Genomic DNA, 16998 nt, shown 5'->3' on the forward strand with positions numbered 1-16998 from the left:
AATAAATTTATTTATCTTATTTGACTTTTCTAGTTTCTACCATAATTACAAATTAAATTTTGTCAGCAATAAAAATTATATAACAAAACTCAAATAAAAATTACAAGTCTTTTTCTTTCCCCTTTATACTTGTCCCTTTTAGGAAACTATGATCAGATTACTATTGTTTGTTCGGGTGATTTTATAAATAATTATAATTAAAGCTGTAACAATTATAATTGATTGGAGATTTCTACAATACATAAAAAATAATATATTTATAATATTATTAAAATTAAATTACCAATAATTGAATGACATATCATCTATATACTAAAATTCGTAACATAGTCAATTTTAATACATATACTATTAATGCATACATAAAAAAATTAAAAAAGAAATTAATAATACTGATACACACTCTATTTTTAATTGTACATGATTGATTAGTGGTGTAAAAAAATGTTTTACCATATATATTAAATCCTAATTATAATTGTTTATTAGAAATAATTAAATGAAGTCAACAAAAAAAGAAATTAAAAATAATTTGAAAGATGTTATGCGTTTCCGTGGTTTGACCGCTATCTCTCTCCCGTAATCCTAATCCTAATCCTAAACCATATTTTATTTTGGCCCATTCCTTGATATTGAATGTTAGTGCCTTTGATTTCCGCAGCCATCATCTGATTAACAACGGTTGTCTGTGTTCACCACTCCCTCTCTTATTCCCTCTCTCACTCTCATATCACCGATAACAAGTAACAACCATGCACATCCTTTACCAATTCTAACAAGAAACAGAGCAAGAGAGAGAGATAGAGAGAGATAGAGAGAGAAAGAGAGAGAGCGATCCTGTTAATTTGTTTCTGTCAGTCTCTCTCTGTGCCACAGTCAATCATCAATTCATCATAACTAAGGTTTCAGTTTCACGCAATCACCTTTTTCCATCCTATCCTTCTCTCTCCCCTTAACTGGTAAGGCTAACTCATTTCATTACGTCCTTCTTTTACACATCACCTTAACCCTTTCTTCTTCTTCTTCTTCTTCTTCTTAAAACTACTTATCAAATCTATTCAATCGTTTTTCATCTCTTATATCTCCCTATCTCGATCACTTATCAAAAATCAAATCTACCTTCCTTCATCAGATCCTCGACTACCTTCATAGTACGTATAAATATTTATATATATATATATATATATATATATATATAAACTTGTTATTTTCATTTCTCAATCTCAAAAAACAATTCAGAAAATATGGATAATAATAGGGAAGGTGTTCAGATCCAACAGAATCGAAGGTTACCACTACCAGATTTTCTTCAAAGTGTGAATCTCAAGTATGTGAAATTAGGTTACCATTACCTAATCACACACCTTTTAACTCTCTGTTTAATCCCTCTTATGTCTGTAATCATAATCCAAGTTTCTCAAATGAACCCACAAGATATTCACCAACTCTGGCTTCACCTAAAGTACAATCTCGTTAGCGTCATAGCTTGTTCAACTATCCTCGTTTTTGGATCCACCGTTTACATCATGACCCGCCCTAGATCCGTTTATCTTGTTGATTTCTCTTGTTACAAACCCCCTTCTAATCTCAGTGTTAAATTCACCAAATTCGTTGAACATTCCAGACTCAAAGGTGATTTTGATGAATCTTCTTTAGAGTTTCAACGCAAGATTTTGGAACGTTCTGGTCTTGGTGAAGAAACTTATCTCCCTGAAGCTATGCATCAGATTCCACCAACACCTTCTATGGCTTCAGCTAGGGAAGAAGCAGAACAGGTTATGTATGGTGCTCTTGATAATCTTTTTGCTAATACAAAGATTAAGCCAAAAGACATTGGTATCCTTGTTGTTAATTGTAGTTTGTTTAATCCAACACCTTCACTTTCAGCTATGATTGTTAACAAGTATAAACTTAGGGGTAATATAAGAAGTTTCAATTTGGGTGGTATGGGTTGTAGTGCTGGTGTTATAGCTATTGATCTTGCTAAAGACATGCTTCAAGTTCATAGGAACACTTATGCTGTTGTTGTTAGTACTGAGAACATTACTCAAAATTGGTACTTTGGGAACAAGAAATCAATGTTGATTCCGAATTGTTTGTTTCGCGTTGGCGGGGCGGCGGTTCTGCTCTCTAACAAAGGATCTGATAGAAGAAGAGCAAAGTATAAGCTTGTTCATGTTGTGAGAACTCATAAAGGTGCTGATGATAAAGCATTTAAGTGTGTTTATCAAGAACAAGATGATGTTGGTAAAACAGGTGTGTCTTTGTCAAAAGATCTTATGGCTATTGCTGGTGGTGCTCTTAAAACTAATATCACAACTTTGGGTCCTCTTGTTTTGCCAGTGAGTGAGCAACTTTTGTTTTTTACAACATTAGTTGTTAAGAAGCTTTTTAATGCAAAAGCTAAGCCTTATATACCTGATTTCAAGCTTGCTTTTGAACATTTCTGCATACATGCTGGTGGAAGAGCTGTGATTGATGAACTTGAGAAAAATTTACAGCTTTTGCCTATGCATGTTGAGGCATCTAGAATGACTTTGCATAGGTTTGGGAACACTTCATCAAGTTCAATTTGGTATGAGTTGGCTTATATTGAAGCTAAAGGGAGAATGAGAAAAGGTAACAGAATTTGGCAGATTGCATTTGGAAGTGGTTTCAAGTGTAACAGTGCTGTGTGGCAGGCTATGAAACATGTGAGGGCTTCATCAAAGAGTCCATGGGAAGATTGCATTGATAGGTACCCTGTTGAGATTGTTACATAGTTGGATTGATAGTTTTAGAAGTATGAATTAATTAATTAGAGAAGGGTCATTTGCACATTTATCTTCCATTTGTTTCAAAATTTATTTGGGTCAGTGATCTCTGCTTTAGAAGTCAGTGTTACTTGGTCCAAAACTAGGTTGCTTGAGTTCTAGTTATTCAACCATTATCTTGGGTAATTATTTATGCAGAGTAGTGTCGATATGATTGAGTATTTGTTCATTCAAACTACTATGCATTGAAGTATACTTTTTCTGTCTCATTATAATTAAGTGTTATGTTCAAAATATTTATCCGTCTTTAATTGTTACTTCAAAATACGAAGATACTCTCTTAAAAATAAGTAAAAATGGGTTAAAAAACTGATATATATATTTTATGCATAAGAGGGCTTAAAACTCCAAACAAAGGAAAAAAATAACAATCTAAAAACCTCTCGGAAAGAGAATACCAGCGCAGGGGGCTAACAAATCAAAAGAAATACAATCAAAATAGAGTCATAAATGCTTAACAAATAAGTTTGTGATAGACCCAATTTAGTCAAACCATCAACAACTTGGTTTGTTTCAAGAAGAGTATGTGTGAATTTCAATGTCTCCAATTGATTTGCAAGTTTCTTAATATCATAGACAAGGCCATGACACGGGTGAGAAAATTAAAATATCAATTTTTTAGACCCACTTTGGGTAGTATATTTATGGTTGGAAGGAATAATATTTATTGGTTTTTCCAATAATACCCTCATAACCCCCTTAATTATTTCACAAAAAAGTGTTTTAGTAGTTTGGTTTGCAGCCACTTTGGAAAACAGAACTTTGTTGGAACTTTAATGCATAAAGATGCACAATATTATGGGGATAAGAAAAGTCAAGATGAATACTCCTAGTAACGCCAATTCTTCATTGAAGCATCATCATAAATTTTCTCCAATTAATTAGACCTATAAAAAAAAGCAAGAAGCTGGTAGAGAAAGTGTAATAAAAGTATCTTATTCCCACGTGTTACGAATTTCTCATGATGCGTTTTACTGCATTAGTACAAAGCACATGGCCAGCCTTTGCAAAAAGAAAGTGTTAAAAAGAAAAAAAGTGTTATATTCATTTCTTTGCTTTGCAGCATTTTGTGCGTTCTACCACACGACTTGTTTGTTTGTATGCTTTTAAGCCATACAAAATGGGGTGTCCTGTTTCTTGTTTGTCATTTGTGCCTACATTCGTTGGTCTAAGCTAGAGTTGGTTTATATTTTGGTCCAATCCAAGATAGTACTATGATTAATTAATGTAGTTATTGTAGGGCGTTGCAAAGCTTGAGTGAATATTTGATGGATAAATAATTTCGTTCATTAAATTTTTTATGAAAGATACTAATAATTGCCTTTAGTATAATTGTTAAACAATTTAAAGGAAAACTAATATTTTGAAATTTGTATAATTAATGTTTTGAAATTTTAAAAAGATTTTTTTATATATATAAGATAATAATTATTTTTATTTTATTTTTGATTGCTTAACAAATCAGTATGATCCAATTTTTATTTATTGTAAATATCCTAGTAAAAGCAAGACAAAGATCAATATTTAAGAAGTCTGTTAAAAAAGTATTATGACTTGTAAATAGGGATGCAAAATGGACGAGGATACGGATACATGGGATGTAAGAAACTTCGATGCTTGGATGCTTAAGTGAGTCTTATATGTACACATGACTTATTTAATAATTTTTAATGATAATCTTTAATAAGTATTCAATCTTTCAAACTTAACACCTCAAAAAATTAATAAATGAGTCCCATTAATAACTCTATATCACTATATTTCAACATTAATTTATTTTAATATAATTTATTGTGTAGGACCCACAAAAAATGAAGAGAGAGTTAGGGATGTCAAAATGAGTTAACTTAAATAGTCGGCCATAATTTCAACCTAAATTTTTTCAAGACTTTTTAGTCCGGTCCGAATAAACCCGTTACCCATCCGATTTAGCTCGTATGAGTACCGGGTAGCCTGCAACCCACATAATCAATTAAAAATAATAATATTAAGTCACATAATATATATATATAAAGTTGATTCTACTCTAAACATTTGTACTATTATAAAAAAATTGGTGTTGATCATTGTTTAACCCAACAATGTTCCTAAAAAAAATGTAAGATGCTATGAATCCTAAACTCTTATCATCTTCGTATAGAGAAAGTAAAATGGGTCACAATTATGTAAGATGTTTCATTATTAATTAAAGAAAAAGATTAAATTTTGAGAATTACCATACATATTCATTTGTTTTTTTTTCCATTATAATTATTAAGGTAGTTGCAACATGGATTTTAAGTTACAGTTAAAAAAAACTAATTAAAATATATACAATAATGTTCTTTTAAATGGAAAGATAATATAGAAGGGGTTGTAGGAGTAGTAGAATGACTTCAAATTAGTAGAATGACTTCAAATTAAATTATTTCTACAGACACTGACGATTAATGGAGATGATAGTGGAGTGAATACCATTACCAATCATTGTGGCATTCCACTAATCAGTGTAAGTCACAACTCTCTCTAAATAATCATTCCTTTTTTAGAAATGTCACATAATATTGCATGTTCAAGTTAAGTGTTCTAGCTATCACTTCCATCACCGTTGCATAATTCTTACTCCTGTCAACAGAAAGAGTTACATTAGCGATAATAGCCTAATTTATCATCTCTATGCGTGGCTATATGTGTTGATGCTTATTTAGGGAATGACATCTTATTAATGATCTAAACATGTATTTGCGCATATAATATGCTATGGATACATATCAAATAATTTAACACGTAGCAGTATGTAACAAAAATATTTCTTATAAAAGTAGTGTATGACGGTGAGGGAAGAGAGTTAAGATCCTTTCCATTTTCTAGTTTTTATTTATTTATTTTATTGAAGTTTTATGTGTATTTGCACACATTTTTAACATATGTGACATATATTACATATTAATTGGATTTGTTATACATAGAAAACTATATTAATTTTATTTTCTATTATTTTTAAGAAATGAAGATAATCTCACCATGTAAGAAGGGGCGAGCATACGTGATATTTTTGTTTGTTCATCTTTTTATATTTAACAAACGAATAACATGTGACTCTATATGTGTTAATAGAAACTCATTTACATATTTAAATTTATGAGTATATGGATCTCAACAAAGTTACAGAGGTGGAGAGAGCTCCTCCACTCTCTTGTGTGTTCATATTGTCTTGATTCTTGTTCTCATTTATAAGAAATTTTTTTTATATAAATTTTTTATTATGGATTTGTATCATTTCTTTCACTTTTTTCTATCTCTCTCTTTTTCTTTATCTCTTTTAATTTTACTCTCTTTCTTGAATTTTTTAATAAAGAGAGATAGAGAGAAGAAGAGATTGATGGAGAAAAAATGAAGAAGATAATTTAAGTCCATTTTTTATTTGTCCCACTTTAATTAAAAAATAAAAATATAGAAAAAATGAAACACAAATATAAAACTTCAAAATACTCATTTGATCTACAATAATTATTATATTAGATCATTTTATGAAGTTAAGGAGAAAATAAAATTAATAACAATTTTATCAAATTAACTTTATTATTCATTGGTATTTCACGTTATCATAAATATAAAGTAAAGAATAAATGAGTCAGTTATTATGATATAGATGTATCATCATGCATTTAAAATTATGTTAACCAGTTTAGTTGAACCCGTACGCTGCATAAGCTAGAAAAATAATTATTTAATTGAAATATGTTAATGTGAAAGTATATGTTAAAAAGATAATGTGGCCTGACACAAAATTTCTTTTATGTGGTTTCAATAAAATTAGCTTCTTTAAACGCTCTAATTTGACTGAAGTTTGAGTAATTTTCTCCGGGTTTAAAGCTGTTATTCAATTAGACTGCAAACAAGTTATTAATCAATCTAACACTAAAGTCTTTGTTGACATAATTCATCATTATTATATCTCCATTCAACATCTCCAACATGTTTTTGTATAAATTATTGTTCGATCTTATTTATTCTGAAAACTGACAAGTTGAAGCAGTGCATATTGATCATAAAAATAATAAATGTATTGACCTCTTCGCACATATAACTCATTATGCATATTTTGATATAGTTACCTTGACTTCATCGTTTCCTCTTTTAGATAATATTATGTTTATGGATATTGAGAAAGTCAATTCCCATAATTTAAATTCTTAATTAGTTTTGCTTTTATTGGAAAATAAAAATAATTTTAGTATGATTGCTAAAAAAAATAAGTTAAATGTTCATAGTATAATTATAACTTGAATAAAATTTCACACATAGACCACACTATACACAAAGAAAATCATCGCGCAACATATGATCCCTCATTATTTTTATACTATGATGATAAAATAATATTTTATAAAAATCTTAAATATAAGAGAAAATTAAGTCAACACAAAAGTTGATGTATATGATTTAAAATTTGGAATAAATATATCAATTTTTGTTGAATAAACTTTATTGTATATTTAGGACCAAATGAAATATACTTACCTTGGTTTTAATATAGAAAATGGCATGAAATTTGTTGTTTTTGTTGTATTTCTTTTTCCACAATTTGCTCTCCATTGATGCAGTATTTCGTATGATTTTTTACATAATTATTTTAATTTATACCGTTATCAATTTTTTTTATCATCTTTTAAAAATTTCACTTATTAATTAATATATTTCTTTGCACAGATAATACAAATTGATAATGAAAAATCCATGTACAATATCTTTTAAATTTAGTTGAAAGACTATATCTTATAGATTCTTAAATTGCTTGTACATATTTTTTTTTTACTGGAAAAATTATATTTATATGTTCAACACTAAAAAATTTACATTTTCTTTATTAATTTTACTTAGTATATCTGGGCACTTATGCAACACCGATACTCGTAAGAGATTGTGGCTATTTTTTTCTTCAATATTTTATTACGAGTAAAGTTGATAATTTTATTATATATTAATATAATATTCTTTGTATTTTTGAGTTTATTTGTTGTTTGTAACCGATCATAATTTTTTAATTTTAAACATTTATTGTAATTTTATAGGATGAATTGCATAATATATATATATATATATATATATATATATAATTGATTTTATATAATATTGTTTTATTTGTAATTATAATAGCGTTTAAACTTTATAATTTACATACAAATGAGTAGAGGTGATATATTATACTAAGAAATTAAAAGAATGATATTATATTATTAGGAGTTAATTAATCTATATATATTATCAATAAAAATAATTTTTACACTGTTAGTCAATCCAAATCGTAAAATCATCGAATATGTTTTTGATCTTTAACCTAACTAATCTGAAGTCATATTCAATAAGTAGTTGTGAGATGTTAATAATATAATATTATTATTTTAGAATCAAATATATATTATTCATTAAAAAAAGGCACAATAATATATTCGAGGATTATGATATTTTCAAAAAATGATCGAACGTCCACATCCTAAAAAGTACTACAAAGGAAAGAAGAAAATTTTAAATAATAAATTAAGCTAAAATTATTTTCATATGAATAATGCATGAGACAAACTCGTTTAACGGAGTTAGATCAATCATATTTTATGAATACCATCATTCTAAGTGTTGATTTTTAAAATAAATTTTTGCTTCAGATATTTTTCCAATGCTTGCATTTTCACTATTTATTAAAGAACTTGCTAGAAAGATATATTAATAATTTAGCACATCCATCATTGTGCATCTCTATTGTCACTATTTTTTTATTTGTTCTTATCTCTAGAATAAACTTTTTTCAACCGATCAAGGAATAGATATGTTAATAGTTAAAATGACTAATAAAAAAAAGTAAACGAAGAGCATAATAGAGAGGAAATATAGAGTAGCCAAAAAAAATAGCAACAGAATTAGAGAATCGAGTGATTTTATTTTTTATTTTTAGAGAATCGATGTTAGGGTGACACGTGGAAGACATAGACAAAAGAATCTGTTGGGAAAAAAGGTTAATTCAAAATTCCTTGAATACTATGGTTTAAAGAAATTTTTGTCTAGGTAATGGATTGCAACTTAAGTTTAATCGTGCATTTCCTTGGTTTTTACTTTTTGGTGTAGTTCCAAATGTTGGCTGAGATCTAGAGGCTACTATTATGCAATTTCTTGCACAATACCATATATTATCATATGACTATTCAACCATCACCTAGCTAGCTTGTACAAATATTGTATTGTCTCATTGTTGCTTGTAAATTGAACCAATAAGAAGTTTCTTCAGCTAGAAGCATTAAACACTTAACAAACCTTCAACCTACAATACAAATGGTTCTCATGAAGTAAAAGTGTTCAATGCTTACATTTTTGTCATCTTTTAGCATCTTCCTGGCTTGGATTATTGCTATGTTCTGTTCGGTGAAGGGAATTATTTGGGTGTCCAGAGCTCAATGCATTATCTGGCAGATCCAGAGTTAAACGCATCTTTAAATTTATCTTTTGTTAGTAATTTTTATGAATTAAATTGATTTATAAAAGATACATGTGAAAACTAAAGAAACTAATAAAGACACGTTCAAAAATTAAAATGATTAATAAAATACACATTTAATTAATTTTTTTTTATATAAATGTTGTTTAATAATTAATCTATCATATGATAATATAATAATTGACTATATATAACATATAACTACTTATGAAATTTGGGAGAACCATAATATTTTCCATCCGCCCTGGCTAACTACTATACTTTTGTCTATTCAATTAACAGTTCTCCGTATATTTATGTTTGAAATGATAATTTAATGACGTCGATTTGATGAGTTAATTTTTAAGAAATATATTTGAATTTTTATTTTTACCTTAGTTAGTCATTTTCTCATCCTTAAAGTATAAAGTAAACATTCAATAGATATTATCGATCTTCGTTAAAATTCGACTAACTTTAAACATTGATACACATTCAATATTGTAGACCGACCAAATTATATTATTAAATTTGATATTTTGTGTCAAATCATTATTAATTTTTTTATAATTTAAATATGTTTTTAATTTATTTAATTGTATTATTATAATATATAATTTAAATGTATCTATATAAAGCTAGTTTATCTAAAACGTAATGTTGAATCTAAAAATAGAATTTAAATCTCATTGATTTATCAACTTGTTAGTTTATTAAAAAATAATTTAAATTATTTATTTGAAGAAATTTATATAAAATAAATTTTTTTTTTCATAGACTACCTTCATCCGAGGAGGTAATTTTATTCGAGGCGCATTATACACTAAATGTTGATATTATTCTCGGCATAAATCCAGATCCAATCTTTAAATAAACTTTATAAATAAAAAAAAAAAGACTAACAAGTTAATTAATAAAAATATTTGATACAAACTTAAATATAAGTATTACATATTTCATACAAGACTAAGACATTTTCTTTATTAGGTCAGATTTATAAAGTCTACCTCGACGAAAGTTATCACGAAGCTTATTTGCTAGAGGAATTTTTTATAATTTTAACAGTGAAACTCCAATAAAAAAAATAAAAAATAAATAAAAAACCTAGTAAAACTAGGTTATGATTCAATTGCTTCAATGGATTGTTGTGATTGAATTGAACTATTTTAAGCTAGAAAATATATAAGAAAATATAAATTAAAGAAAATAAATATATTTAATCTAAATTTTGAATTACATGTATCAACTTTTTTTAATCATTTTTTGTTATTTGACTATTGTTTTTTTTTTTTGCTTATACCACTTGTATTAAATATATATTTGGTCAAATATACATACATATTATTATATTTATTATTCTTCTATTTTCAAAAACTTCTCTCTGCAGATCAAATTTCATATTACTTTAAGAAATTTAAAGGCCATGCACACAAAACAATCAACATTGGAAAAGCAATACGATCATATGCATGATAAATAATAATAAAATACGGTCTCACATGCCTATATATAATTTCCATGTTCAAGCAATAAATTCGTTATTAAATAATATTGTAACTATCGCGTACGTATCTTTCACTATGGTTATAACTTATAAATAATACTCATTAATCTTCTTCAACGATGCCACAGTAATTCATAAAAAAATTAATCAAAATTCGAATATAAAAATTGTTAGATATTGTATTGTATTGGGAGTATGTTACAAAATTTAAACATGAAAAAGGTGAGAATGATGAAGAGGAAGATTGATTCATTAATCCATCTCCCCAGTCTATGAACGAATCACATTAAACTTTAAAGTCGATTCGCTGCATTAATATATAAGTATTAGATGCAAATGAAAATACCGACAAAATGCTTTTGAAATCTTAAAGAATTGCACATTCACTCAAAATATATCAATCAATGATAGTTTATATAATAAAATTTTCTCAGTTACTCTCATGCACTAGATTAAAAAAAAATTAAAAAGATTTTTGATAAAAATTTGATTCATATAAATATGAATTTCACATCTATTTTCTTGTCTAGATTTGTCTTTATTTATAGAAAAATTCATATCAATTAACAAAAAAAAAACAACTTTTAAAAAATTATGTTTAGTTAATTGTGAACAAGTATATACAAATAACTGACTAAATTGAAGACGGGTTGATGTGGTGGTTTTGCTTCTTGTCGTCTTGCACGTAGAGGTCCAAGGTTCAAACCTCTACGGGTGCAAGACAAAATCTAAAGGACACAACCACTCTTAGGTAAGAAATCACATCACGTAATTCAGTGTTATATGAAGGTATGTTGGCATTGATAACATATTTGAAGCTTTAATTAATTCTTCGTATATTTTAAATTTTATATTAAACTTATTTCATTCCACGTGTAATTGTAAGTTGAAGGGTGTTTCTCTTCATAAATTATTATATCTCTTATTTATATGAAACTTGGATTTTTTTCAATAAAATATGATATTTATCCAAGAGATGTGAGAATTAAGAGTGATAATGAGTTTTAATTAAAAACGAATTTTCGAAAGAATTTCATTATATATTCTAACTTTAACAATCTAGAATCAGTGATTATATATTTCTCAATTGAACTCCAAATTATCAAAATACATTTTGTTAAAAATTGAATGATAAAAAAATTAATCAGTCACGCCACTTGATATATTTTGGGTACATTCAACACTAGGCATCTGATATTCACACTTTAATTCAATGAGGTGGGCAATGAAGTAACAATGTCAATTTATAATAAATTGGGGGTTTGAATTGTCAATGTACCTATTTAAAAATTCATGAAAAAGTCTCAAGATTTAACTCAAGAATGATCTTGGTTAAGAAAACAGAAAACGGAGAACGTTCTTGGTTTTTACTAGAAAACGGAGAATCTTCTTGGTTAGCTTAAAAAACAGAAATTCAGTTTATGTTTTATTTTAGTTAATCAATTAAGCTTAATAAATAAAAAGATAAGAGAAGGAAAACCACACAAAAATATATTCTAGTTCACTTAACTCGGGCTACGTCCAGTCCTCACAACTGTGAGATTTTCCACTAAGTGTTTAAAACAAAGAACTTTCTTGGTTTTACAGCACTTAACTTAGATCAACCATGAACTATTACAAGCTTTATTTTTTTTCACCCATATAGTAATCATCTATTGATCTTGATAGGATTCATTTCAATCTATTCAAACTATACTTAAACGCTTATAGTTTGAATTTTAAAATAATGATGAAATTATTTTGATAGAATCTGAGATATCTCAACTCTTGTTTGAGATTCGATTCTTTACAAAGAATTCAGTAGTAATAACACAATGTGATATAAAAGTTCAGAACTGATTCTTCTTTGTGAAAATGAGAATTTCAAGTATGTGAATGTGAATGATTCATGAGACTTTGATAACACTTGAACTTCTACATTTTTCCTGGACATTTGCCTTTCTTTTATAGGCGTTTGGAGCATTTAATAATGGTCAAAAGATCTTTTGATAGTGCTCTGTCAGTTTTGACCAAAACCAATATATATGATTAAAAATATTCCAGCCTTTGAACATTTTGAATTTGTTTTGTCTGATGCTGTTACAGACTTTTTGATCAGTTTGCCTTTGAGTTTAATGATCCTTGAAGCTTCTAATTTAATCATTGATGTTACAGCTTCGATCTGGAGCCTTGATTCTGTCCAAAATAGTTTGGTGAATGATTATAAACTTCTACAGAAGTAAGGAGATCAATGCTGAAATTCTGCAGAAACAGAGATTGATTATCAATCTGGTTTTGTCAGTTTGAACTTTCTGGAGATTGATGATCAATCTGGAGATTCAGTTTTGATCATTCTGGATATCTTTTTGATGTCTTGTACAGATCAAGATTAATTAAACTTTCTTGACAGTTTGGTTGAAGAAGATTCAGAGCGTTTCAACTAGCTTGATTCAAGACCTTTTATCTTAATGATTCGAAAGCCTTCTTTGACTGAAATGGATCATACTTGTTCCTTGTCATGTACTGATGAACTTAGTATAAAATTCATAGGCAAAAGCTTCGTTGAAATAGTGGAGATTGATTGGTTAAGAGGTTGTGACGATCATTCTTGAACTTGGAGATCATTCTCCGTTTTGTCCAGAATATTCTTGTTTCTTTATCTGTTTAGTTTTTAACTGTTTTCTTTGTTTTGCTTGATTCCTATCTTTGAATTAATTCACTCAAAAGCGCAAGTTAAATTAACACAACATTTTAGAACCATAATTAACATTCTTAATTAATCTTTGTTTATTTTTATCAAAGCTTTAATTTGAGAGTTTGTCTTAACAGACAGATGCAACTTTAAAAGTTTTTCCCTTTTTTTTTATTGTTGGGTTAAAACAAAATGTTAGTTAAAATGAAAATATTAATTAATAAAACATGATATTGAATGAGAGAACTAATGATAGTTTGTTTATATTGAAATTGATTCGTAAAAAGTCACGGAGTTCACATTAAATATTTGTTATTTTGAACGAAAGGGTGGATTTTTATAAGAGATCACAAGAGAACAACGATGCATCTTGGATTTTTAACTTCTACAATTGGATTTATATTTTCAAGACGTAAAATAAGATAAAAAAAAAAAAGCTCTAAAATCGTACATTCACCAAAAAATTTAGTAATTAAATCGTTTCTCCTAAAAATCCAGTACATAAATTAACACTACTAAAAATTATATTTTTAAAATTTTCAGTAGTGTAATTTGTATTTTGGAAATATAAAGGATAAAATTTTTGGTAGTATAAGTTGCATATCGGAAATTTTTGAAGAGATGACCCTTCATTTTTGGAGCATGTTTGATAAATTTTTATTCTGATAATACAACTACTCAAGTCTCTCAGCAAAGACCCACAAAAGCATCCCAACAAGTCTCTCAACAAACATCCAAACAAGAATGTCAACAAACACCCAAACAAGTCTTTCTCCAAGCACCAAACAAACCTTACAGTAACCTATGATGAATGAAGTTAGAAAATATTCGGACGAGTTTCCTCCTCTAATTCATTCATATGTTGAAGACATAGTTAATATTAAAGCGGATGGAGACGGTGGATATCATGCTATTGTTGTTTTACTTGGTCATAGTAAATAATATTAAAGCATTGTGCGTCAATAGTTGTATACGAAGATTAATTCCAAATATGATTTGTATGCTGCATAATTCAAGGAACGTTTGTAAGAAGTGACATACTTTCCTTGTATATGATTTGAGAAAGTAACCCAACAAGAAGTTGATGAGCATTCCATGTATAGATTACATGATAACAACAAAATATAATCTCGTTTTTGTGAGATTGAGAAAAAAAATTCTTTGATTTTTTTTTTTCTATTGAGGGGTGCACACAATGGAGATCTATCATGTCATTGTATTATCAACATTCGTTTTGTTAATGAAACTCATTGAATTCAAGTTAAATTGAAATCAAGATGTCCATTGCCTCCACTTGCATGGGAGATAACATATGCAGGACGCCAACAACATTGTGACTCATTAGATTTAGAACATACATCGACTTATATGTCTTTGGCAGATGATTAACACTTTTGTTTTAAAATTTTATTTCATATATATATAGTTTTCAATTAGTTAGTTTGTTTCTTCTGCACTTCACATCGCTTTTTGTAACATGATTCATTCACATAATATACAAAAGAATAAACCATTTCATCTTTTAGCAAAATAAGTCTAAAGCAATGTGAAGACATGCATCTCATCTTAATTTCATGATCTAGCCTTTGTAAGTCTAAACTCTGTTGTATAAGACCACTCATTATCTGACATTGTGTATACCAATCACCATGAGTAGTATCGGAACTAGCATCATGACTAGGACCAGGACCAACAACATGAATAGGACTAAGACTAACACCACTAAGAACGTCAAAACATGTAGGTTCTACAACAACGTATAGTATCATTCGAGGATGAGATATATGCAATTATTGTCGATCATGTGCAGACTACACCGTTGCAGATGAAGTAACCCATATGTAATAATCCATTTATCTATCTGAGTAAGTAATACATATATGATATCAATAAATTTATCTTATTTTTTGCCATTTGAAACAACTTTCAAGACACATCTATTATGTTTAATTAAAATAACACACAATAATTTATACAATTAGTTAGTTTGCTATATATATACTAAACAATTTCAATATTGAAATCATTATTTTAAAAACTATTTTTTTCTACAAATTTTCTTCTCTTTCTCAATAGTACATTTGATCATTTGACAATTTTCAGTAAATCAAATTAAACTCTAATGAGTTCTTAACACCAACGAATCAGTAAATAAATTATTATCTTATTTTTTGCCATTTGAAACAACTTTCAAGACACGTCTATTATGTTTAATTAAAATAACACACAATAATTTATACAATTAGTTAGTTTGCTATATATATACTAAACAATTTCAATATTGAAATCATTATTTTAAAAACTATTTTTTTCTACAAATTTTCTTCTCTTTCTCAATAGTACATTTGATCATTTGACAACTTTCAGTAAATCAAATTAAACTCTAATGAGTTCTTAACACCAATGAATCAGTAAATAAACTATTTGAAACAAATTGAGTTCCTAAAATTGGCGTTGTAATAAACTATATTATACATATATTAAACTATATATACTATATTATATTATACTATGTAATAAAATAAATTATTTACTAACATGTTTATTTCATACTCTGGCTGCAGTGTGGTACTCATAGTCCTTAAGGACATAAAGATCGAAAGAACCTATAAGAAATAGAGGTTGTTCAGGCTGCTCATGCTGATGCATGTTATCCTGGTGCCGATCATGCTCCTTCTGGTCATGTTGTATATGATCCTCAAACGCAAAATTCTGGTGCTCCTCTTGCTCAAACTCAGACCGAATATAATAATCCTCCTCTTGTTGCATCTCTCCGTTCATCTTTCTCCTTTTTTCAACAATGACTCTCCTATTAGATTGTGTAGGAGGTCGAACTCGAAAATGCTCTACGGAGGCTTTCCAATAGTTATATTTCAATATCGGAAATTTCAAAAATGAAATTTTCGGTTGAAAACAACTATCAGATATTTCAAATTTTTGGCTGAAACTAAATCTCGAAAATTTCAAAATAAAATTTTCGGTATTGAAATATTACTACCGAAAATTCCGTTCTTGAAAATATTCGGTTAGAGAAATTTAAAGAAAAAAAATTACTTTTGCAAAATTTTTGGAATGTGAGGGTATGATCAAGATATGCAAATTTGTTTTAGTTTTTACCATTCACTTATGGGTATTTTAATAAGTTAAGAAATAAAAATTATATTAAAAGATAAAAATTATAAATGGTGGTATAAGTCCAATTGTGGATACAAAATCCAATTTTTTCTATTAAAAAAGTCTAATCTTCGAGAAGCCTTTAAAAATAGAAATCTCCAAATCCTTCATAATGGCCCAAATCTGACCCATAACTATTGTATCAGGCCCAATGGAAGAACCGAGCACCAAAAGACCAATAGAAGCACCCATCATTGTTAACAACTTCCGATAAATAAATAAAAAAATCGAAAGCATTAACTTGCTTCTTAATTTTCAGGGTCAGCTTTGACACTGGAATTAATGTAAAAGTGATGCTGAACAAATTTGTTTATTTTTTCTCCCTCATTCCATAATTCATTAAGAAAAAACCAATCTAGATTTTCTATAGATATAGATATGACTTGGC

The 16998-nt window shown here is 28.0% G+C and overlaps 1 protein-coding gene and 1 long non-coding RNA gene across 3 annotated transcripts; both read left to right on the forward strand.

The window, feature by feature from the left end:
* Window positions 1–623: 623 nt before the first annotated feature.
* Window positions 624–3022, forward strand: LOC101507746 (3-ketoacyl-CoA synthase 4-like). The gene has a single exon (XM_004507395.4). It carries the CDS (start codon window positions 1245–1247, stop codon window positions 2760–2762), a length of 1518 nt encoding a protein of 505 aa, XP_004507452.1. The 5' UTR covers window positions 624–1244; the 3' UTR covers window positions 2763–3022.
* A 1369-nt stretch (window positions 3023–4391) lies between these two features.
* Window positions 4392–13060, forward strand: LOC140920887 (uncharacterized). 2 transcript variants are annotated; one of them, XR_012163497.1, is made up of 3 exons: window positions 4392–4442; window positions 5230–5301; window positions 12920–13060. It is a non-coding gene; the product is annotated as an uncharacterized lncRNA (long non-coding RNA). The 2 variants fall into 2 exon arrangements; XR_012163498.1 differs by lacking the exon at window positions 12920–13060 and adding an exon at window positions 8916–9201.
* The last annotated feature ends 3938 nt before the right edge of the window (window positions 13061–16998 follow it).

The sequence above is a fragment of the Cicer arietinum genome, chromosome 6 (assembly GCF_000331145.2).
Source record: "Cicer arietinum cultivar CDC Frontier isolate Library 1 chromosome 6, Cicar.CDCFrontier_v2.0, whole genome shotgun sequence".
Taxonomy (NCBI): domain Eukaryota; kingdom Viridiplantae; phylum Streptophyta; class Magnoliopsida; order Fabales; family Fabaceae; genus Cicer; species Cicer arietinum.